The 26,293-nt window shown below is 36.3% G+C and overlaps 1 protein-coding gene across 7 annotated transcripts in view; it reads left to right on the top strand.

Annotated features, from left to right (window-relative positions):
- RAPH1 (Ras association (RalGDS/AF-6) and pleckstrin homology domains 1) overlaps window positions 1–26,293 on the top strand; it is a 102,903-nt gene that overhangs the window by 49,698 nt on the left and 26,912 nt on the right. For 4 of the 7 annotated variants that reach the window (XM_045164467.1, XM_045164468.1, XM_045164478.1 and 1 more), the window contains exons 5-8: window positions 8,361–8,441; window positions 13,869–13,943; window positions 22,828–22,905; window positions 23,354–23,513. In XM_045164467.1, the coding sequence (XP_045020402.1) occupies window positions 8,361–8,441; window positions 13,869–13,943; window positions 22,828–22,905; window positions 23,354–23,513 (394 nt within the window). The remainder of the gene's footprint in view (window positions 1–8,360; window positions 8,442–13,868; window positions 13,944–22,827; window positions 22,906–23,353; window positions 23,514–26,293) is intronic. The other 3 variants (XM_045164473.1, XM_045164471.1, XM_045164477.1) reach the window with 3 other exon arrangements.

Here is a 26,293-nt window from a genome sequence, read left to right as displayed (position 1 = left end):
TTTCCTGGAATTCTTTAAAATATAAAATAGTTTTTTGTATGCTTATTACTATTTCAACTCTAAACTTTCTCCCAGCTGATTAAATCTTTTATTTGGTTTGAATAAAATTGGTGTTTATTAGTTTCATCTTCTTAAAATTCTTTTTTGTCTTTTGAAATCTTTATTCTAGTATCATCATTCTTAGGTCTTTTCTCTCAGGTGGGTAAGCTGCTCCACGGAAGACTCTTCCAGTCCCCTGCATGGAGGGCATGTACTTTGTGGTCAGGGCTTTACAGCCCTTTGGGAAAGAAGGCATGGAGTATGGAATGGTCCTCATCACGACCTTCCATTTAATCGTTCGAGGTCAGGGTTTCTCACCCATCATCACTGTTCATGTGCCGGGCCAGATAATTGTTGTAGGGAGCTCTTCTGTGCATTTGTAGAATGGTTAGCTGCATCCTGGCACCTATCTGCTAGGTGTCAGAACTGAATGTCCTGTGCTGTGCTGTGCTGTGCTTAGTCGCTCAGTTGTGTCTGACTCTTTGCAACCCCACGGACTATAGCCTGCCAGGTTCCTCGGTCCATGGGGATTCTCCAGGCGAGAACACTGGAGTGGGTTGCCATGCCCTCCTCCAGGGGGTCTTCCCACCCCAGGGATCAAACCCAGGTCTCCCGCATTGCAGGCAAATAGATGCTTTGCCTTCTGAGCCACCAGGGAAGACTGCCATAACTGCATACATCCTTCTAATTATAAAGTCTCCAGACATTGGTACATGTTCCCTGGAGGCAAAATTGCCCCCATTTGAGAATCACTGTGTTAAATAGAAAGATTTAACAATAGCAGATCTGAGCCTTTTTTTTTACCCCATGGGAAATAACCTTGGATTTTCCTTTTCCTGGCATTCTTTTACTAGAAACTTGATTAATATAGAATGTATCCAAGTAATATTGTTTATTGTAAATTGACCCTGATTGGTGATTGCATATGGACCAGGAAGACTGTGAGTGAACTCTAGAAGCCTATGAAAAGACACTGTGCTTGATCATGGTGTGCAGTATGTGACTCTTGTAAGTGAGCATGAACATATGCCTCCAGCGACTCTGGAATCTACACACATTGGCTTCAAAATGCACGGCTGCTTCCTGTGGAGTGTGAAGTTTCCCTAGGCCAGGGTGATGTCTGTGCTTATTCACATGATCTCTTTCTCTTACAATGGTCCATAAAGGCCCCTGGTGGGTTGTGTAAATCCCTTCTGAAGATAGCGTTGTCGCATGCTAGCACACTGTCTTTCTGCAGAACTAAGTGAGCCTGGTGCCAAGCTGTGGTCTCTTGGTCCTATGAATGAATATCAGTCTGAACCTGAGACCACTGCTGGTGGCAGGAGAAATCTGGGAATTAACTGCTTTCTTAAATATGCTTTCAGCCAATCCTGCTTTTAGTCCCACCTTCACTTCTGCTGCTTCGCTTTGAGGTTACAAAATGTAAATTGGGGTGCTTCTCTGCTTTTCTCCAGTTTTGACTTAGCATTCAGCTTTCCTTGGGCATGCTGAGTTGTGTACACTCAACCAGATGCTTCTAGCTTCCAGATTTTTGTCATGTCTTCTCATGAGTTTGTCTTTAACACAACAGCAACAACAAAATCCTTTTTCTTTGTTTTAGCGGGATTTATGGAGGGAGTAGAACTGCCTCATTGGCCATTCATAGTCTCCTTCTCCTGTCTGTAGTCTCTTAGCCGTGGAGTGCCCCACAGTGCAGGCGTCAGACTGCCCTTCTCTCTGTCTACTCCTTTGGTGATCTTATACACTGACAACTACCCAGTTTTAATCCCCATCTCATTTATTTAAGGTACACTAACCCCCCTTACATCCTAATCCCTCTATAACAGTGGTTCTCAACTAGAACCTAGTTTGTCTCCCAGGAGACACTCAGAAATGTCTGGAGACATTTTTGGTCATCAGTGATAGAAGGGTGGTACTGATGTCCAGTAAGTAGAGGCCAGGGGTGCTGCTAAAATCCTACAATAGGACAGCCCCCACAACAAAATTATCTGACCCAAAATACCATCAAGGTTGAGAAGCCATGTTCAAAAGTCAGTTAGCATCTATCACTCACTGTCAGCAATACGGCAGTAACACCGTGTTGTGCAAAGCTGTCTGTTGACAGTTTCTGATAAAGATCAAGAAAGGACCAGCATTAAACATCTTTAGATTCAAGGGAATACAGGTTTCTTTAGCCAGTGTCTCTCCCTGAACTCCAGGCTCATGCATCCTCTTTCTAATCAACGCCTCTATTTGGTCATCTGAAAAGTAACTCAGATTTAACTGGTCTAAAACTGAAGTCCCAATCTTTTCTCCCAAACTTATTCCTCCCACAGTCTTCTCCATCTCAGTTAACGGCTATTATGTCCTTCCAGTTTATCAGTAAAATGCTTAGAGTCTTTATCTCCTCTTTGATTCCCCATCCTCCTTCCAATCCAGCAGCCGATTTTGTTGCCTTAACTTCAGAATATATCCAGACTTGATCACTTCCCACCACCTTCACTGCCATCAGGCCAACATCGTCTTGAGACACATAACTAGTCTTCTGTGTTCACCATTCCTTTAACAGTCTGTTATCCCCGTGGCAGCCCTGAGTGGTCCTATTAAAGGTAAGTCAGATCTTGCCCCTCCTGTTTTCAAACCCAAAGGCTTTTTATCTTACCTGTTTTCAAACCCAAATCCCTGCAGGGCCTTACCAGATGGGCTTTCTATGGCTTGCCCCTACATTCCTTTCTTCCCTCCCTCTCTTGCTCTATCTGTTCTTTGCCAATAGTCAGAGCCTACTTAAGAGCCCTTTTACCTGCCCCCCACCCCCGCCTGGATACACTTCCTCATGACAATACCCCTTTACTGCCTTCAGGAGTTTGCTCACATGTCACTTTTCCAGTGAGGCCTTCTGTGATCACCCTGTTTTAAATGAGTTCTTCTTCCTCTGTCCTGTGAGTACTTACCTCCCTTTTCTTAAAAATTTTTTATTTGTTTATGGCTGCACGGGGTCCTCATTGCTGCGCTTGTCTGTTCTCTAGTTGGAGCAAGCAGGGGCTACTCTGTTGTGGTGTGTGGGCTTCTCGTTGTGGTGACTCAGAGCACAGGCTCTAGGCACAGGGGCTCAGGAGTTGTGGTAGGAGGGCTTGACTGTCCCACGGTGTGTGGGATCTTCTCAGACCAGGGGCCGAATCTGTGTTCCCTGCCTTGTCAGGTGGATTTCCAGCCACTGGACCACCAAGGAAGCCTGTTATCTCCCTTTTCTGCTTTATTTTTCTGTTTATCACCATTTAGAATAGTATATATTTGACTTTATTTTACTCTAAAAATTTTGCTTGTGTGTCTTTTCCACTTGAATGTAAGCTCCATGAGGAGAGGAATTTTCAAAATTTTTCTATGATTCCTAATGTATCTTTAGCACCTAGAACATTATTTGGCTCAAAAGAGAAGCAATCAGATATTTGAACAAGCATTTAAATATATGCACGTGTTCAATTCATCTTTGTCTAGAAGTTCTGTACTCTAAAATTATCAGCAGTTTTCTTTCAAGATGGTTAGACAAGAGTGCTTCAGGTGAAGTAGCATATGAAAATCTGATAGTGAAACTTTTTTTTAGACACCTCTAAGTTCTTTAGAGGCAGTAATTATACCTGTTCTAAAGAAACCTAGGACAGAATAGTTACTCTCACTGAAGTTTAGTGACACTAATACCAGTTAGAAAAATCAATTTGAGATTGGTACTATTGCATCTTGGGGATGTGGGTATTCAAACCGCCCATCTGAAAACAAAGTAATTTTATAGCTTTTCTTTCTACCTCCTTGCTCTCTGAAACCAACAGGGCTAGGCATAGTATTATTTCACATCAGGAAGAGTAAGTCTTTTTCTCTTGCCTTTCTTTCTTGACTTTTGTTGAAATACTGTGCTTTCAGGCACTTCACATATGTTATTTCATTTAATTCTCCAACTATCCCTTTGGTAGGGGCATTATTCCAAAGAGGGGATTAACTAGGTCAAATAACTGGGAAGTCTGTTTTTGAATTCCAAAACTATAACATTTGCCTCCCAGCTTTTATCAGTATCTTAAAAGTAAAGTGAAGCTGATCATCAAAAATGATTATTTCCTGAATGTTTGATTTAGCATAAAAATATGAGTTTATTCTATGGATAAACATAAAAATGAATTACAGAATAATTTTAGTGTTCTTAAGAAATCCATCAGTAGTGTTCATTTGCTGTTTTTAAATTTAGAATTCATTGTAGCTGAAGTAAATTCTAATAAAGACTATAGCAACGTGAAATAAATGTTACAGTTGACTTACTGGTACTTTTATTCACATTAAAAGATAAAACAATACTTTTTAATAAGACAGCAGTTTGCAAACTTAAACAGTAATTGCATGTTATAAATTTTATATAAAGTAGGGTTTACTGATAAAAAGGTTAATGCTATAATATACCTGTATATTTATTCTCCGGTGGGATTTAAACTAGCAATTCCTCTGAATTTGGAATCTTATACACAAAAATATATTTTTAAAATGAAAATGCTTTTAGAAACATTTACTGAAGCTTATGGTAGGTTCAAAAAGTTTTGCTGAATCTTTAAGAATATTTGATGATGTATTGTAAATATTTTGATAGGAGAAATTCCTAAATATCTGAGCTACTAAAGCTTTTCAATGTTGTGGTTTTCCCCACCCCCCTCATGTGTATAGGGTTTTTTTTTAATGAAATCTCTATGGATATACCAGTGTGTTAATAACTTGTGATATGCAACATAGCATATGATAGCTTCAGTGTAATTCCTTTACTTCTTTCACTTTCCAGAACTATTTCAAGAATAAATGTGTGCAGAAATCTTGAGATATTGGAAAGAAAACAGCAATTGTGTTTGTTGTAATATCAGGTGGCATTGGCCTTGAGGTCCCAAGTTATTCTCAAAAATCAACTTTTTGCTCTGAGATAATAACTAGATGGAAGCTCAGGGCTTTCTGAAATTTTAAGAGGCCTGTGTATTTGAAAGATTGGAGTTACTAGTTATTACAACTACGTTTTTCCTAAAATTCTAATGGCTATGTTGCTGCATCTCACTGAAATTTATCCACATGTACCAACTTGGTGTTTTAATTCTAGATTTCACTGGCCTAGGAAGGTAATAGAAGGGATAGGTACAAACACACCACCCAGTCAACACTGGCATATATGCCCTGATCCTTGTTTTGTGGATTTTAGATACCCGAAAGCGAAAAAGCATTTTTATTTGGTTTTAAGTCTGTTTTGTTTTGTGTTGGGAGAGCTGGTAAAGAACCTTATACTGCCTATATAATGGCCAGTTAAATATCTAGGAGAGGAATAAAGAGAAGAGGAGGGGAAATAGAAAATAATATCAGCTACTGTGTTATTGCTTATTCTGTGCTGGGCATGGTGCTTTATATATCTTAACACTGAATTTGTACAGAGCCTTGAGAATAGGTACCATTACCACTATTTTACAATGAAAGGAACTAAAGCAGAAAGTGACTAGGTAACTTTCCCGAGGATTTGAACCCAGGCAGTCTGGTTGTAGAGCTCCTACAGCATTACCTTGCTACTTCATCATAAAATTGAAGGAGAATCTAGACAAGGCTAGACCAGCCAGTGCGTCTCAGATCCAAGCCTAGAGACAGAACTACATGGGCAGTAGAAAAAAGGCAAAGAGATTTATGTAGTAACATCCCCATCTGGTGGTGTTTTAGTATATTCCTGAATGTGTTGTTAAAATTTAACAACTATAAGCTGGCTGTAATCTAAATGAATTGAGGTTTAAATAAAATTCAAATGATGGCTGGTGGTTTCCCATTCTTCTACTAATAATAATGTTATTATTACTCCTTTAATTTTTATAGTAACATTTGGAGATAAATGCTATCATTACACCATTTTACACATGAGGAAACAGGTTAAGTAATAAGCCCAGAGTCATATTGCCAGGACATTTCCTGGGGTGGGGCTTGAACCCAGGCACTCTGGCCACCCCATAAGGGTCTGGATTCTTAACCGTCATGCTATATTTATTTTTAATATTCATGAAGAGCACATAACCTCAGTATAAGATGGATGTAAATCTGTTTTATTGAAACATTAATATGCGTTCACAAACCTCCACTTTTTTCCAGTTGTTATCTAAAGTGTTAGCTACCAAAAGAAAATGTTGTATTTTGTAACCACGACTCTGGTTGAAGGTCATTCGTTTCTTGATTATGGCTCATATTTCAGATCACTGCTTTTCTACACATCCTCCCCAACAAGATTCTGGCTCATAAATGGTACACGTTATAGGTTCAGTTCAAGAAAGTAGTGATTCATAACTTACTTTGCAGAGATTTGTGGAGTTTTTGAGAGATTGATAGAGAACATGATAGCTTTGTAACAAATGAAACTTTTTGAAACTGAGATGGTGTAGAGCAAAGTTTATGTGAGTTGACCTTCACATTCACGTAAACACAGATTTTAGATTTATGAAAGTAGTGATAAAGACAAGGTAAAATTGGGGACTTCCCTGGTGGTTCAGTGGTTAAGATTTCACCTTCCAGTGCAAGGGGTACAAGTTCAATCCCTGGTCGGGCAGCTAAGATATGCCTCTTAGCCCAAAAAAAAAAAAAAAAAAAAAGGCAAACAAACATAAAACAAGCAATAGTGTAACAAATTCAGTAAAGATTTAAAAATTGGTTCACATTGTCTTTGATACTTCCCATGTGTATATTCATTTTTGGTAAGGATGTGTTGAATTTCAATAACTAATAAGTTTCCATCATACTGTTTAACATGGCATGTAGCCATCTCTTGTTGAACACCTTAGATTATGATTTTTTTTTACCTAGCCAGTAAGCATTTGGAAATATGATGGGAGCTTGTGTGAGACTGAGCCTAGTGAGAATAGATTTATTTTTTAACTTTTTATTTTGAGATAATGTCAAGCTTAGACAAATTTGAAAAAATAGTACAAAGAACTCATGAAACTCTTACTCATGTTCACTAATTTAACATTTTGCCACATTTACTGTATTATTTTATATATATATATTTTTTTTCCCCTGAACCAGTTGAGAGTTGGTTGCATTTTTTCATGCCCTTTTAGCTGTTAATACTTAAGTACTCAATTCGTAAGAGTGAGGATATTGGCAATATAGATTTGATAGGCCTCCCATTGATGTGGTGACTGACACAGTGTTATAGAATATGTTGAGTGAGAAAATATAGAGAGAGGAAAGCAAAATCAGTCTTGGTCTGGCCAAGCCTGTGGCATGAGAGCCAAGAAGAAATAGTTATTCATACATTCCATAAATGCTGGAGTACCTGGACACTGTGTTGGGCTGTAAGGGATAAAACTGTGAACATAATACACAGTGTCTTTATGAGATTATAATTTATTGTATGAGGAGAGGGATGTCAGAACAGACAACCAAAGCAATTTTAGTACATTAAGGCAAGTACTCTAAGAGGAAAGACAGTAACTTTGGTTAAAAGGTCATTGATGACTTTGAGAATGAATTCCAGGATGCATTACAACTCAAAGGATGAAGACTTTGGAGAAGAAAGGTGGATGCTAGATTGCAGGGAATTATAAGTGCAAGAGGTACACTGTAGCTGAATTCGGGAAACTTGGCAGTAAAAAGTAGAAAATAATAATTTAACAAGAGGAGGGTACTCAAAAGAATATTTTTCCGTCCTTCCCATCCCCAATAAGCTGGACCAGTTGAGTGTCAGAGACTGGGATATTAGAGGGGGAATGAGTGGGATCTAGGACATGGTGTAGCTTTGGAGGGGAGAAGCAGGTATTAACTCATGGAACTGGAGAGAAGGATGAGAATATGGACATAGCTGTAGGATACCTTTTAGAGATGAAGATTGTCAGGATAGATTGGTGTGGTTTCCTTAGTAATGGAGGGAAGTGAGGGCATATGAAGAGGTGAAAGAGTGAAACCAGGAACTTGAAGAACTTGGAAACTACTTAGAACAAGCTTAGAGGGAATGATAGAGAGGAGAGAAGAGAGCGAGTGCTGCCAAACAGCAGTTAAGGCCCATTTGAAGTTCAGAATTATGAATTGGTACTGGACAAGGTATTTCTGGGTAGTTCTGCCATAGAGCTCTACTGTCCAGAAGAAGAGTGAGGTTATCTTTAAATTGTAAAGAGCTAGGATCATCAGGTTCTTACCTTTTCTATTTCTGCACAATGCAATGAGGTGCATGCAACTTTTCATTACTATTTTGTTTCAACAGTTCATTTCAGTGATCTTTTCTCTTCCTGCATGGTAATGAGAACTGCCCTTTTCCACCTCCTTTACCTATCATTTTCTTCCTTCCTGCATTTTCACAGCATGCTATTTCTCTGAGATGTCCCAGCAAGCAGGCCAAGCGTCATATTGACTTCACAGAAGAACAGGCTGAACTGACACCTGTAAGTTCTGTAATCATGTCCATTGGGACTACTGAAGTATCAATGAAGAGGAATGCATTCTTTAGAACAACTGATGGTTAAACCTTGTCATATATCTCAATTTTTTGAATAAAAATTAAACCAGGCTTAAAAAATACATGAGCAGAAACATGAACAACCATATGATACAGTACCATTACATATTAATACTCATGGTAAGATTGTGTTGGTGATAGTGTATCTGGTATAAAGAAATTTTGTATTGGAACCTGAACCACATACTTTCTTTTTTGTTCTTAAGCTAAGGGCTTCTGTAAATTTCTCAAACTATTACTAAATTTAACTGTTCTTCAGAATGGGGATATCAAGCATATGACTTCTGTACCAGTGCTTAACTGAAACCTAATTTCTTTAAAAATGTTTCCTCTGGTCATTGATTAACGAACCTGGATGTTTTAGAGCTGTGCTGTTCCATGCGGTGACCACTAGCCAGATGAGGCTATTGAACACTCCAAATGTTAATCCAAATGGAGATGCACTATAAAGATAAAAATACATGCTGGACTTAAAAGACTTAGTACAAAAAAATAAATAAAAGATGCTAATATTAGTTTATTTCACCATTTTCTTTTTACTTTTTTAAAAAATGCAGTTACTAGAAAATGTTATATTTGTAGCTCATATTGTTTTTCCATTAGACAGTGCTGTTTCAGGGTCATCTATGAAGCATTGAAAAAAAAATTCCCACCCCCCCCCCCAGTTGAATAAGATTTCCTCTGACCTCTCCTTCTCCCCTCCTCCTCTTCCTCCCTCCCTTCCTGTCCTTTAAAAATACTGGTAGTAACCCAGTGAATTGATTTCACAAGTCACTACTGGGTTATATCCTGCTTAGTGAAAAACTTTCTCCAACCTTACTTCTGGCCTGTCCCCTAAGCTCCTAAGTACCAGCCACACTTACTAATCATATCCGCATTGTCATCTCTTCCACTGAGGCAGCAGTGCTCAGTCCTTTCAGCCCCAATACCCATATCTTGTAACAAATAATTTATAACATTATCTTTACTATCCCAAATGAAATTCATAAATAATATAACTTACCTACGCCCCCCCTTATAGTGATTTTAATGCCCTATCACCTAGTACGAGGGAGAAATAGCCAAAAGTAATTTATGATATTTTAATGTATATATTTTCGTTTTTAAGTGGTTGGCCATTTAAAAACTGTATTAAAAGACACAATGAAAAAATAGTCAAATCCTACACTTACTTACAATAAGAACTTTGGATTTAAGAAAAGGGAGAAGATCAGAAGTCATTTTTACAGGAAAAAGAAAGAAATATGAGTGGACCCAGAGTTAAAACATACTATGACACATCATAACAGACAAAACACACACCTCTATATAGTAACTAATAAAAGGGAAATAACCTTAAATGAAGTAGGAATAATGTGCTGATACAATTTATATATTACCAAAGAAAAGAAAATGAAGAAGTGCAAAATTCTTGCAAATAAAATGACTTTTATTTGTAACTGCAGTGACAGAATTATTCTCTGCCTTGTAGCATGGGGTTAGGTAGTAATAAAATGATTTTTACATTTGACTTTTTACATTATAGATTTTCATTGTGCTGTATTTTAAATAACTCTGAAAGACAAGCAGTTGAAATATTTTAACACAATCTGTGTTAATGAAACTCAGTGAAATTCCAGCCTTTCATTTCTTTTCATTATTAGTATTTAGTTCTTAATTCTGTTAAAAGCAGTTTCAAAACTCTTATCATTTACTTACATGTGACAGAGTGCACACTGATGCTACCAGTTTTGGTATTGGCAAATTTTTTTTATACTTCAAGCTGATTTTCCATTGGCGAAATGATTTCCCAATGTAATGAGTAATTCTTGGTAAATGTTGAACAGATTGTGCAGGCTTCCCTCAATTTCTGGTAAGTAAATAGCATTCCTGGAATAGTCATTGAATATCAAAATTACACAGAAATACTTTGTGCTTATATGTAAAATGGAGTTATTGAGTTTGAAACTCAGATTGTTATAAACAGAAATTCCCAGCTATATGATTTTCCATATAAGGACATTAAAAATTCATGTGTGACATGGGACTCTGGTTGTTAATTCTGTGGCATTGTTCCATGCTTGCAGGGGATCTAGTATTTATGACTTCCTCCTCGTAAATACCAGTAATGCCCCTTCGTCCTCACTGTGACAGCCCAGAGTATTCCCAGCTTCCCCTGAAATGCCTCCCAGAGGGAAGCATCACCAGCACTGAGAACTACTGGTACCTCCCTTTGCGCTGTCTGTGCCCCCCACCCCACTCGGAGCTGCCTGCTACTCATCCTGCAGGACGTTAGACTCGAGGCCTTTCCAGAAATAGTTTGCGGAACCTCTGATTTGGGTTCAGACACTGTCTCTGTCTCTTACTACCGCTTACACGCTGCACTGTAGTTGTCAGTTATCTCCCTATTAGATGCAAAACTCGGTGAGACCAAGTAATGCCTGTCTTGGGTACCTTTGCATCTCCTGTGTCTGGCATGGTTCCAGGCTCAACATTGAATAAATAATTGAGTAAATGAAAAAAGAGAATAAAAGACAGAAAGAAAATGGGCTAATAAAGAAAATGGGCTATTTTTAATGAATTAAAAATAGGCTGCTGACTTTGCGTTAGTGGTGAATGAAAGAAAATATAAGAAGGCCCTACATGTAGCTGTGTGCATTTTTGTTACCCACAAACATGTACCAAGACAGAGACTAATTTAATGATGTGCCCAAAGCACTGTCTTTCCCTTCTCTCAGTCCTCCAACTGAACACCACTCTCCTCATCCCTCTCGCATCCTTCTCCAGTAACCAGATCTCCCTCCACCCCCACCTCCGTTATGAGGAATTCTAGAGCCATGTGTGACTGGCACCAGTAGGGAAAGATAGATAAAGGAAGGCATTTATTGACAGAAGGCATTTGCTGCTTCTGGTTTCTAGATTTTTGTTTTTTCAGCTACAATCCCTGTAGTTAGAGGGAACATGGAGTCCTAACCTCCCTCCCTGCTAGCAGTTAAGTAGTACATGCCTATCCCAAACACGTGATTCATGATCTTGTTCAGCTACATTTATGGTCTCATTTTTTAGATGTGTCATTCTTGGGGGTCACCAATCATGATTATCTCCTTTTTTTTTTAAAGTTCAGTATTTAAACCTTATTTTTGAGGAATATTATTTTTTGCACAATATTATTATGCACAATAAATATTTTATTTAAACCTTCAATATTTTAAAATCAGTAACTTCTACTTCAGGGTCTCTAAACAAATACAGTTAGATAAAATCTGATCAGATAGTTTTTTGGGTTTTTTTTTTTTTAGTAATTTGAAGTCTTGAGGTGATTTCAGTTTGAAGATGGAGTAAATTTTGTAAGACTTTTTTTAAAGTTTAAACTTGAATTTAATGTCTAGAGTTTTATTTTTGGGGGGCTTCTCTGATGGCTCAGACAGTAAAGCGTCTACCTACAATGTAGAAGACCTGGGTTCGATCCCTGGCTGGGGAAGATTGCCTGGAGAAGGAAATGGCAACCCACTTCAGTATGCTTGCCTGGGAAATTCCATGGACAGAGGAGCCTGACAGGCTACAGTCCATGGGCTTGCAAAGAATCAGACATGACTGAGCAACTCATATCCACACAGAATTGTATTTACCAAAGAATAATTGGTTTTGATGGCCTTAAGCAAAAATTTTTTTTTAATTTGAAAAATAATTATCTGAATAGAGATATTCTACTCATTTTGGGCATCTCTGAGAAAGTAATTTTTGTGAGTAAGATAAATAAGACTAGGCTTTCAAGAAATCATTTTCTATATGTTTTACATAATCATGTAATAATATGTTTTTGTCACTATATAGGAATAACAAAAAATGAATAGGAAAAGGGCAATGAAAGTTACAGTTGGTCTTTTTAGTTGTCCTCAGTATTCATCCTGGTCTTAGCTAATTGCTAACCTCAAATTAAATTCAGTTTGCAGAAATTTTGCTTATCTACTGTTTTTCTAATAGACAAGTCAACTAATATTTACCTTCAGGAGATGATACCATCTAGGTAATTGAAGGCTTAGAGATGATTTTCTTTGTGCTTGTTTGACCTTGTTAGTGCTGATATTGATGAATATATTCAATTTTTGTTTTAAACCTTGGGGTTTTTGTTTTGGTTTGGTTCTGGCTGGTTTTTTACCACCTAGGTGTGGGTGAAAGGGCAGGTATGCTTGTAAGGCTCATCTTGAACTAAAAAAAAACACACAGGCAATGACATACAATATAGCAAAGCAACTATAGTATAGGTACAAGTAAAAGTTGAGTTAATGTTATTTTTTGTAATAGTATTTTAATTTTGAAGTAGTATATTGTATTATCTGTGACAGTGAGCTTTATGAGAGGTGCTGCTTTAGTATTTATTTTTCTTTCCAAAAATTTGTTTCTCAAGAATAACTTGACAATAACTTGATATATACTTAGATTTATAAAGTATATTGTGAAATATTTTATATAATTCCACACAACTGTGCCATGCATTGTTTTAAATGGTGGTTAATAACCACATAACATTAAAAAATACTTAGAATTATTTAGGGATAAGCAAGTCTGAATTACACATATATCGAAAAAGCTGAAATTTATACTGTATGAATTCAGTAAATATGAATGCAATACTGAAACTATTTAAAGGGAGAAAAGAACACTTAGGGACTATGTTATTCACAAATCATTTTTATGAAAATATATAAATTTAACCAATTTAAGGTGTAACACTTCATAATATTTTGTTTATGTCATTCGTTTACAAGTCCTTTACTTGGGCAGTGCAGTACTATTAGTATGTAATAAGTGAATTCATAAAATTTTACTGAAAACATGATACCATTAGGCAAAATATTTATAAACATTTTTCCTCTTGGTGTAGCTATCATTGATCAGAAATAATTGCAGAAGTTTTAAAACTGAGGTGGTTTTCTTTTTTTCCCTCCTCTCTCAGACTACACTATTTAAAGCTATATAGGTCTTGTATAGGCTTTAACAAGAGGAAGAAATATGGTTAGTCATTGGGCTTTGACACCTACTTATTTGTGCTGCATGAACAGCACTCGCAAGCACAGCCCTGGGAGACAAGCTGCTCCATGATCTTTGCAGGGTGTGATCCCTTTTCCCAGAGTGAGGGACCATCAGGAATGGGCTAGAGCATAACTCTTAGCACGGGCGGGTCTCTCCCTTCCCTTCTTTTTTTTTTTTCCTGTTTTTAAATTTAGATACATTTCACTGAGTTTAGGTGAAATATGAAATTAATGGTAGAGAATCATTCTTGCTTTGTCTACTTTATATTTTAAACTCATGAAACCTCCACTGACTTCTATTGCCTTTTTTTGTTTTGTTTTTCTCTCTTTTCCTGCACAAGCACTCCTATCTGGACAGGGAAACCTCCCTTCTTCTGAGAAACATTGCAGGAAAACCTTCTCATTTGCTGACCAAGGTGATACTTCTTCCACCTGCATGTAAATATTTATTGCCTTGTAGGTAGAATGTAATTTCTGGTTTTGATTGTGCTCTCAGATTACTGAGGTTGTGCTTTCTTGTTTCTGCACCCTTGTTCTCAATAAAGGTATTTTTTCCTCTTATTGAAGGTAATTATTTATTGACCTTAATGACTATCAGAAAATATTGAGAGTAGAAAATATTTGCAATAGTTTTTCTAGTTTTTAACTTTTATAAATACCTGACAATCTTCCTAAGTATGTTGCACTTTTCTAGTTTAACATTGTGTTTCATTTTAAAGTCTAAAAATCATTGCTTGATTTTAGCTTTTACTACTAATGGTCATGCATGCTGTGAGTTTCTTTAGCAAACTTTGTTTTCTAATTTTTGTTTATATTATCAATGCCTCATTTAATTATTTATTTATATAAACATAATCTTTACATTAGTTTAATAAAATTAGAAGAGCAGGCTACAATTTAAATTTCTCAGTTCTTTGTCCTTAGAATGGTTTGGATTAGTCTAGCTGGATTTTCATTGGGCTGGTATTTTACAATTTAAAATCATTTAACCATTATCATCATTAACTCAAGGAAGCACAGGATAGAGGAAGTTGAATAGCTTTCTGCCTCTTTACAAATCATGTTTTTATTTTGTTACTTAAATGTTAAATTCAAGCATGTCTGACTTAGTTATAGATAGTTTCTGAAGAATATACAAATTATGGCTAATTTCACTAAATTTTTATTATTGTGTCTGAAATTTTCTTTAAAAAAATTATTTCTTAACTTTATAAACTTGCAAAAGAAAATGGTAAAGCTAAAATTAAAATCTCCCTGAGTGTCCACATAAAGAGAAGACCCGAGAATCAGCAATAAGAACTTTCTTTTTCTTGAGTTTCTCTCCTGGAAGGAGATCTAGGAATAGGGTAGAAGCAGCTTAAAGATGAGGTAAGTTTAGAAATCTAAGCACATGATAGCCGTATACTTTATAACCATAAAGTTCACTCTCTCCCTGGAATTCACTCTCAGAGCCTCATTTGGGATCTCTCTAGATCAGACTTCTCTCCCTGAGAGGTTGCGGTCACACATTTCCTGGAGGATGCCCAGCACCTCCGACTCTGAGTCTTCAGCTCCCTTACCCACACTGTCCCTGAGGCCTCATGGTTTCTGTTGTTGTTTTTTGGCAGCTCTATTTCTGTTCAGGATGTTTCCACTCTCCTAGTTGCCCAGGTTCAAGCCATCTCATGTTTCTCTTCTCACTTACTGTCTCAAGCCTCTAATAAGCCTGTCAGAATCGTCAGGATTGACTGAATTCATCCATCCATTTTATTCCCATTGCCACTACCCTAAAACAGCCTCATATTTTTTAGTAGAGCCACTATTCTTGTCTGTCTTTGTCTGTCACACCTCCAGTACATTTTGTACACTGCTCTCAGGTGAAGTGTAACATTTTGCTGTTTCCATTGTCTGTTTTTCAACATATATTTGTTGAGTCTTGTACTATGTTAGGTGCTGCAATATAATACTGTATAAAGTGGACATTTCTCTGCCCTCAGTCTTTAGGAATGTAGATAAAAAGAACATTTACACGCAGCATGTAAACAAATTCTAATCACGTTAAGTACTATGAAGGAAACAAGTGAGTAATAGGGAATACAAGGGGGAGGATTAGAGCTACATTTCCTTTAGATGGTAAGGTCAGCAAAGGCCCTTCTAAGGGGGTGACATTTAATTTAAAGCTTGAAGGATGAAAAGCAGCCAGCTTGAGGGTGAAGGGAAATGTTCCAAGTGGAGAGGTGCATGAGAAAAGAGCCTGTCATGTTTGAGGAGCTGAAGAAAGACTGTGTTGCTGGAGCCACAGTAGTTGAATGAAATATCTTGAGTTGTGTTTGGAGAGGTAGACAGGAATCATTAATTCAAGGCATGCTGGGGAGTGTGTCTGTGTTTTTCCCCTAAATGCTGTGAGAAACTATTGAAGAGAGTAACTTCATCCATTCAACAAGTGGAAGATAGTTGTTTGCAAGTTTGGGATAAATGCAGTCACTTCTCATCTCCTTTTGCCTGAGAGCTGTTGCCACCCACTGCATCCACAGTAGAGCCCTTGTGCTCCAATCTGAGTATTGGAGTGGTGGTATCACTGCTGTATGTAGCCAACATCTGACTCTAGCTGCCTCTGTATCCTGCCCTACTTATATACAGTTACGCATTTGTTATTTGAAAATAACTCAGCGCAGAACATGAACATTTAGGGTGGAGTGGGGAATGGAGTCAAGGATGAGGTGTCAGAAGTTCCTAGATAACCAGAGCCACAGGGGCCTCTCTTTGTCAGTGCTCTCTGTACCATAGCACATGGCTGTTTTGAAGCTAAGTTGAGCTTATACTTATTTCATACCACTTATGTCTGATTCCCCAAAAAGCATGGTGTCCCAGTTACTGTACCTCTGATCTGCACTTTTCCAAACTAGGACTTTATAACACTTGATAGTTGAACACAGTAAAATGAACGCAGGAACACTGCTTAGGGCCTGGAATGCAAAAGGAATGCTTATTGCTTGTTTCCATCATCAATCCAATTGTCATTATACTACTGCTAATGAAATAACTACCCCGTATACAGTTCTGAGGGGCTTCCCTGGTGGCTCAGTGGTAAAGAATCTGCCTGTAATGCAGGAGACGTGGGTTCTATCCCTGCTTTGGAAAGATCCCCTGAAGGAGACACACTCCAGTATCCTTACCTGGGAAATCCCAAGGACAGACGAGCCTGGCCGGCTAAAGTCCATGGGGCTGCAAAAGTGTCAGACATGACTGAGTGTCTAAACAACATACAATTCTGAGCGGGGAGCCTCTGTAAAAGCAATGCAACCTGTTTCTTCTAGGAGCGGCATTACTCCTGGCACAGAATGTTTTATAAATGGGAGCAGTAGGCAAAGGACCCATTGCTGACCTGATGCCCATAAGTCTCTGGGTGCCATCCAGAAGACTTTTCCTGACCTGATACAGTAACACATCTTTGTCCCTCTTTATTCCCTTAGCCTGCTTTATTTATTTATTTTTCATAGAACTTACCACTGACTGACTTCCCATCTCTCTCTCTCTTTGTCTCATGTTAAATGTAAACTCCATGAGATTAGGAACTCTGTATTCTCTGCATTCAAGCCCAGACCTACATAGTCCTGACAAACATCTGTCATATAAAAGAATGGTCCTCTAGTGACCATCAAGGTTTCAAGGACTGCTGTACTTGTTAACCACCATTTCTTCAGAGAAGTTGTAAAACTGCTTGTATATTACTGAAAGTGTTTTTTCTTTAATAAGCAGTTTTTATTTACTATTATCCCCCCAAAGTTTATGCTAAAATCTTTCCAGACAGAAGGGATGTGACATAATGGGAAGAACAGGTAGTTGTTCACTTCATAACAGCCTGTATGATCTTTGAAAGATAATTCTTTCTGGGCCTAAATCTATACAATGGACATAATAATAATGTTAGTCCTGCATTATTGATAATTAAATGAGGCACATGCCTTATAGTACATGGCAAGTAGGTGTTTGATTAATATTAGTTCTCTTCTTAGTTGTGAATGTATTTATGATTTCTTCAGGGGGAAGTAAACTAGTGGTTACAATTATTTTGGTTCTAAGAAGTTTGATAGAACATTTCATGAGCAGTAAATTGTTCATCACTCCAAGTTTTCTTTGAATCATTTTAAGTTACATAACTTTATTACTGTTGTAATCTGTTAAATAAACTTGATCTCAAAAAAAACAGCTAACTTATTTTCAGCCCCTTAATTTCAATCCCATTTGTTCTGAACCCCAAAAGCCTTAATCATTCCATAGTTGAAGGAATTCATAGCCAGTTCTTTGCAACTTAAACTTTCTGTAAGTATTCTAATTTTTACTCTAAGAAAATGCTGTAACATTTTGTAACCACAGCATTGGCTTTCATTTAATCATAAGATCTTCACTGAGTTTTTGTCCTGTATGTAAATTTGAGAAGGCTTGGCATTTGATGGTTATTGATAGCCACACAGGAGTTTTTCAGGCGGAAAATAGGTTGTCTCTTGCCCTTTTAAGGGAAGGGGTAAGAGAGAAAGTTAAGTTGTTGTATGTGTGAGGATTCTTTTACTTAGGTTTAGGATGGTTGTGAGACGGTGTGAACAAAGGGATAGTCCAAAGATAAGGGGCAGAAAACTTAAGACCTGATTTTGCCAACTTTAACAAACAGAAGAGAATATGAGATGAACAAAGCTTTGTTCTTTGTATTAAACTTGACCTGCAGACATTGAGTACAGCTTTGTATTGCCTAAAGAAACTATTAGAAGTCTTCTAAGTATATAATATATAAATAACACATCAGCAAAGATTTATTGATCTTTGCTGTATCACACAGCAAAGTGTGTGTGATCACACACACTCTGATCTTAAAACAGTTTCTTCCTTTTCTTGGTTGTTACAGTTAAAAGTTATGATTCTAGATTAAATATAGTAGATAAAAACCAAACTTTCTGAGGAAGAGCTTATTGTCCATGGGAAGTGTAAAGTACTGTGAATCTTGCAATTTGATCAAATATTTGGATTTCATTTTGCTCCAGTGACATTCAAATTCTAAAAGTTAGAGGCTTCTTGCAGAGATTAATTATCCTTGCTAATGAACTGGAAAAGAGTAAACTAAAATGTGCCCTCACTGAAAGTAAGCATGTGTGTGCATGCTCAGTTGTGTCCCCGTGTGCTCAGCTGCGTCCGATTCTGTGACCCCATGGACTGCAGCCTGTCAGGCTCCTCTGTCCATGTGATTTCCCAGGCAAGAGTATTGGAGTGGGTTGTCATTTCCTACTCCAGGATATCTTCCTGAGCCCAGTGACTGAACCCATGGTTCCCTCATCTCCTGCATAGGCAGGCAGATTCACAGCGCTTAAATTCGAATTTGAGGCAGCTGTAACACAGACCAATTTATATAGTTATTAAGAGTAGTATTTTGAGCAAACGGAAGAATAGCTGAATTTGGATGTTAAAATAGCCCCACCAGGCTGTTCTACATAAAAATGGTTTCTTATTGATGGCTAGGGAATCTAATTGGTTTAATGTGTGTTAATTGGTTGTTTCTCTTGTTTCTGTAATCTTTTCTTCCTGGGTGTCAACTTTTTAGCCTTTGGAGCAGAAACTGATCTGGGAGTTGAAACTAATAATTGAATGACTTTTTAATGTCAGTGCTTCAAAAGATAGCATTGATTGTATTCTATTGTAGTTGGTAAATAATAGTATACTAAAAATGGAAGTATGAAAATACTGCTTTGGTATTTATAAAGAGTATCAGAATGTTATATTAAAATTTTTATATTCCCTTTTTGAAAAGACTATTTTTTAAGAGCATTTTCAGGTTCACAATAAAATTAAGAAGATATAGCGATTTCCCATATACCACTTGCCCTCACACGTGCATAGCATCCCCATTATCAACATCCCCCACCAGAGTGGTACATTTGCTGCAATTGATGAGCAAGTATAGGTAACATTATTATCACCCAGAGTCCATGGTTTACATTAGGGTTCACTCTTGGTGTGTAGTCTGTGGGTTTGGACAAATGTATAATGACATGTAGCTATCATTATAGTATCATACAGAGTAGTTTCATTCCCACAGAAATACTCTGTGCTCCACTTATTCTCGTCCCCCGCATCTCCTGCCCGCAACCTCTGACAACGATTATTCTTTTTACTGTCTCCATAGTTTTACTTTTTCAGGATGTTGTATAGTTGGAATCACATAGTATGTAGCTTTTTCAGATTGGCTTCTCTCAGTTAGTAATGCCCATTAAAGTTTCCTCCATGTGTTTTATGGCTTGATAGCACTTTTTTTTTTTTTTTGGCTTTTGTGAGTTAGTTGCTCAGTCGTGTCTGACTCTTCATGACCCTGTGGACTGTAGCCAGCCAGGCTCCTCAGGCCATGGAATTCTCCAGGCAAGAATACTGGAATGGGTTGCCATTCCCTTCTTCAGGGGTTCTTCCCTACCCAGGGATTGAACTCAGGTCTCCTGCATTCTTTTTTCCTTTTTTTTTTTTAAGCATTGAATAATAATATTCCATGGTCTGGATGTTGCATAGTTTATCCATTTGCCAACTGAAGGATATCTTGGTTGCTACCAAGTTTTGGCATTATAAGGAAAGCTGCTATAAGCATCAGTGTGTAGGTTTTTGGGTGAAGGTAAACTTTCAGCTCACTTGGTAGATACTAAGGAACTTGATTACTGGATGGTGTTGTAAGAGCGTGTTTAGGTTCGTAAGAAACTATCATAGTATCTTCTAAATAAAGTAGCTGTACGATTTTGCATTCCTCAGGGAAAGATGAAAGTTCCTGTTGTTCCACAACCTGACCAGAGTTTGGTGTTTCCAGTGTTCTGGCAGTCTAAGATGATACATGCGTAGTGGTATATCGTTTTAATTTGCAGTTCTCTAATGATATGTATGAGCAGCTTTTCACAGGCTATTTGCCATCTGTGTAATCTTTGGTTAAAAAAGATTTCGTCAAATCTTGTTTTGGTGAAAACCTTCTGTTCAGGTTTTTTGCCCAGTTTTTAAATTGAGTTGTTCATTATTTTACTGAGTTTTAAGAGTTCTTTTATGTTTTGGATGATAGTCCTGTTATCAGATATGTCTGATAAATATTTTACTAATATTTTCTCCTAGTCTGTGGCTTGTCATTCTCTTGATATTCTTTTTCTTAAAAATATTTTTTGACTTTGACATCTTTTTTTTGACATCAAAAAAGACTTTTTTTTTTTTTTTTTTTAAATTTTGCAGGCTAGTTATAATATAAAAGAATTTGGCCTTGTAGAAGTTCATGTTTATATTCCAGGTACACAAAGCATTGATTCTATCAGTTCTTCTTCATCAGACTTTGAGATTTAAATTTGCTTTTCAGAAAAATGAAGTGAAAGTTGAAATTATGCCTTGGAAAATTTCTTTGTAGCAGCTATTCATACCAATATAAGGATGTGGCAAATGAACCATGAAGAAACATACAATCATTATACCCTTGAGAAAACACTCATAAGACTTCTGCTGTACTCTTTTCCAAAATATATATGGTCAAATAACTGATTTCATAAAAACCACTGGGAAATGCTCGTACTTAAAATTCCTTTTTAAGAGTAGTGCTCTACTCATCAGAAACACACACAAAATTTGGTAATTTAATAATGATTTTGTTTCTCCAAGACACAGAATTCTAGACGCTGAGAATTTTAAAGACAGTAGTCTAGTTTTCTCATTTTATAACCTTCTTTAAAAAGAAGAAATATATATCTTAAAATATGCAGTCAACATGTTTTATAATTCTGTAGTTTATTTGCATAAAGGGGGAGATAGGATGATTTAATCTTTAATCAAAGGAGTATATATACCTAAGAATCTAAGAATCCAGTCTTACTCCTCTCTATCGTTAAAATGCACTTCTTTGTTCTCTGTCTAATTGGGTTTGCAGATAGTATTTCCTGACCTTGGTTATTATGTTAATTCACTGACTGCTTTCATTGAAATGGATCAGATTTCTGGCAAACAAGCCCACTGTTTTCCCTGTTTTCTTCTCTATTCTGCAGAGTAGTAAATACTAAGCTTGAAATGAGGGAGATAGCCTAGAGTATGAAATGAGAAGAGAAGCAGATCAAAAAATAAGAAAGCTAACAGAATTTAAGAGAACAGGGAATGATCTATTAAATGAATTGAGTTTAACTTGTTTTTTTGCCCTGGAAACTTCAGTTTTTTAATGAAATAACACATGGGTTGTGATTATTAATCACAATCTAGAGCAGATAAAGTCTAGTTGATGTAATAGGTTTCTCTCTTCTTTTTTAAAGTCATGTTAAGTAAAGGAATATATAATATGGTATTTTATATTTTCTTAGATATTTTAGATATTTTCTAGAGCAACCAAGAGCTTAGAATTAAAAAGTAATTCTTTATTATAAGCAAAGGTTTACTTTCATGAGTTTCTTTCAACTGGAGATTAATGCTGCAATGTTGTACTATGGCCTCTTGCTGGAAAGTTCAAGTAAGTACAAGGTGTTTCAGTACTATATGTTATTCTAGGAGAGAATAGGAAATGTTTTATTTTATTGAAGTATAGTTTTATTTTATTGCTATTCATTTAAATTTATGAAGCAGAAATTACTATAAGTTAAATATTTGGAAAATTACGTAGAGTATTTTAAATAGTGTGAATTAAAAACAAAATTGAATTTAGTGACATGAGACATTGATTATATTGTGTGATTGTTCCAAAGCAGAGTAAAACTTAGAATTAAATGCAGCCTCCTCTGTTCATATTTATGTATTAATGAGAACATACCTATATTTTTATTATGATTGTTTTTATATGGTTGCAGAGAGATGAATTGATGCTGGGTTGTTTTTTTTTTTTCTGTTTTTATGATGATGATATGTTTTCAGTACAACAGGACAAAATGTTGACATGCAAAAGATTGCCCATACTTTCAAGGGGGGTATAAATTCAGAGTCACTGGCAAGCCCATAGATAGCCTCGTTTTCCCTGTCTTGAAACCTGAAATTTGTCTGTTTCAGATTGACAGTCAAGAATAAAACTGTTGGATTAAATTAAACTAATTTACCACAGCTCTAGAATATGAAAATGTAGTCTTAATATAAGAAATCTTCAAGTGTGCATCTTAAAAAATTTTTTTAATAATATGTCTGCTCTCACTTTGTGAACCTGGTTATTTCTAAAATGTGCTCCATATTAAGTGTGTGAAGTTACATTCTTACGGAAATTCAGTATTAACAGCATTCTTAAGGATAAAAAGACTTCTCAAAAAATTCTCATTATTTTAACATTAGTTTATCTGAAGTGCTTTGTGTCCACAGGAAGAACAGGCAGCAAAATTGAAAGCTGAGAAGATCAGAGTTGCTCTAGAGAAAATTAAAGAAGCACAAGTGAAAAAGGTGATATTTGGGCTTTTTCTTGGTTTGGGATTTTTATCCATTTTATGGGTTTATAAAAAATTGCCTTGTTTATATAATGTAACTGTAAGATGCAGCAAGCTATAGCAGGGTATTTCTAAATACATTTCCACATGTATTTTTTGGTGAATAAAATACATTATAAAAGAAATAACTTTTCTGGTTCTAAATTCTAAAAGAGTAAAACAAATAGCTTTATCTTATGTTATTTTAATTTTTAAAAAAGCATTAAATTAAACATGGATGTACATGTTTAGTTATTGAATACTTAATTTTAGAATATTCTTCTTACATAATTGAGTCATTATTTGTGTTTTAACTTACATTTAGCTAAGGACATTGTTCAGAGTATTATTCAATATTGGAAGAAGTTTTTAGAATTCTGCCTGTTTTTCAGTTTGTATTTAATTTTCCTTTTTCCTCTTAACAGCTGGTGATTAGAGTCCACATGTCTGACGATAGTTCTAAAACAATGATGGTGGATGAGAGGCAGACAGTGAGACAAGTGCTGGATAACCTGATGGACAAATCCCACTGTGGTTATAGTTTAGACTGGTCTCTGGTGGAAACCATCTCGGAGTTACAGATGGGTTAGTAATATCATTGCTATAATTATTTTTTAAATTTCTGTGTAATTTCAACTGTTTTCATGTTGATAAAAGCAGCTAGAGACATTTTAATATTTTTTCCTATAGTATAACCCTGGCTTTTTTACAATGCCTTTCCCCCATTCTTCCCCCATATATTTTGAGATTTCTTTGAGTACAGTATCATTTTCAGTTCATTTTAGATTTTCTTATGGCCAAAACAAAGTTGTTCTTTTTTTAAGGTAACAAAATATTTTTTCCCTTCAGATATTATTAAGAACTGCATATATTAGACACATTACTAAAAGCCATTACATTTATTCACATTTGTACTGAAGCCTTGATAACAACATTTGATTTTCAGGGGAAACATAAAGCACATCTTATTTTTAGCTAGATGTACTAAGTTTAAATTTCCTATGTTTTGTAGTTCGTTATGGTGTCTTCTAACTTTGAAAATTCCTCATTTTTTTGATACCATCTTTGACTTTAAAAAAAATTTATTTATTTTAATTAGAGGCTAATTACTTTACAATATTATAGTGGTTTTTGCTGTTGATGTGAATCAGCCATGGATGTACATATGTTCCCCATCATTAACCCCCCCTTCCACCTCACTCCCCATCCCATCTCTCAGGGTCATCCCAGTGCACCAGCCCTGAGCACCGTGTCTCATGCATCGAACCTGAACTGGCGATCTATTTCACTTATGATAATATACATGTTTCAATGCTATTCTTTCCAGTCATCCCACCCTCACTTTCTCCCACAGAGTCCAAAAGTCTGTTCTTTACATCTGTGTCTCTTTTGCTGTCTTGCATATAGGGTCATCGTTATCATTTTTCTAAATTCCATATATATGTGTTAATGTACTGTATTGGTGTTTTTCTTTCTGACTTACTTTACTCCATATAATAGGCTCCAGTTTCATCCACCTCATTAGAACTGATTCAGATGCATTCTTTTTAATAGCTGAGTAATATTCTATTGGGTCAGTGTACCACAGCTTTCTTATCCATTCGTCTGCCGATGCAGATCTAGGTTGCTTCCATGTCCTGGCTATTGTAAACAGTGTTGTGATGAACATTGGGGTACATGTGTCTCTTTCAGCTCTGGTTTCCTCAGTGTGTATGCCCAGCAGTGGGATTGCTGGGTCATATGGCAGTTCTATTTCCAGTTTTTTAAGGAATCTCCTCACTGTTCTCCATAGTGGCTGTACTAGTTTGCATTCCCACCAACAGTGTAAGAGGGTTCCCTTTTCTCCGCACCCTCTCCAGCATTAATTGTTTGTAGACTTTTTGATAGCAGCCTTTCTGACTGGTGTGAGATGGTACCTCACTGTGGTTTTGATTTGCATTTCTCTGATAATGGGTGATTTTGAGCATCTTTTCATGTGTTTGTTAGCCATCTGTATGTCTTCTTTGGAGAAATGTCTATTTAGTTCTTTGGCCCATTTTTTAATTGGGTCATTTATTTTTCTGAAATTGAGTTGCGAGTGCTGCTTGTATATTTTTGAGATTGATTATTTGTCAGTTGTTTCGTTTGCTATTATTTTCTCCCATTCTGAAGGCTGTCTTTTCACTTTGCTTATAGTTTCCTTTGTTGTGCAAAAGCTTTCAAGTTTAATTAGGTCCCATTTGTTTATTTTTGCTTTTATTTCCAGTATTCTGGGAGGTGGGTCATAGAGGATCCTATTGTGATTTATGTCGAAGAGTGTTTTGCCTATGTTCTCCTCTAGCAGTTTTATAGTTTCTCGTCTTACATTTAGATCTTTAATCCATTTTGAGTTTATTTTTGTGTATGGTGTTAGAAAGTGTTCTAGTTTCATTCTTTTACAAGTGGTTGACCAGTTTTCCCAGCACTGCTCGTTAAAGAGATTGTCTTTTCTCCATTTATATTCTTGTCTCCTTTGTCAAAGATAAGGTGTCCATAGGTGTGTAGATTTATCTCTGGGCTTTCTATTTTGTTCCATTGATCTATATTTCTGTCTTTGTGCCAGTATCATACTGTCTTGATGACTGTAGCTTTGTAGTATAGTCAAGTCAGGCAGGTTGATTCCTCCAGTTCCATTCTTTTTTCTCAAGATTGCTTTGGCTATTTGAGGTTTCTTATATTTCCATACGAATCCATCTTTGACTCTTAAAAACCTTTAAAAGGTTTCTTTTTGTAATATTATGTGATTATTGAAACCTCACAATAATTATTTTATTAGGCTATATTCAATCAATAGTCAATTTCAACTTGCCATTTTGTTTATAAAATATATTTGCATTGCTTTTACTGTCTGTTATATCTTTAAATATTTTATAGCAGTTTCCAGAGCAATAAAAATTTAATAATTAACCTTTTTCTCTTAGAATGCACAAACACAAACCCCAAAACCAAACCATCAGTTAGAAGTTTATTAACAGGTATAGGCAGATGTTCTAATAATACTTATAACTATTCTTGAAGAATTAAAAAGGTTCAAGTTCACAGATGTGGCATCACCATACCCAGAAAATTTTTGGCTGCTAGTTTTTAGAATATTTCCATGACTGTAGGTTTAAGGTTCATAACTATGACTTAATCATATGTGGCACAGTGATACAAATAGAATATGTAGTTTTTTAGTACTTGTTGAATGAATAAAAGAAAACTAAGAGCCCAAAATAAGATGGTAAAATAAGCTATGACAAATGTAAATCATTCATTTAAACAAGAGATTATTAGAAAGGATGAATAAACAAAATGCAGTTGTTCACTATCTACAAAAGACCTTTTTCCTAAAGACACAGAAAGCT

This window comes from Bubalus bubalis, chromosome 2, assembly GCF_019923935.1.
Source record: "Bubalus bubalis isolate 160015118507 breed Murrah chromosome 2, NDDB_SH_1, whole genome shotgun sequence".
Classification (NCBI taxonomy): Eukaryota; Metazoa; Chordata; class Mammalia; order Artiodactyla; family Bovidae; genus Bubalus; species Bubalus bubalis.
Note: the sequence above shows the minus strand (reverse complement) of the source record. Positions and strands in the feature narration are given on the sequence as shown.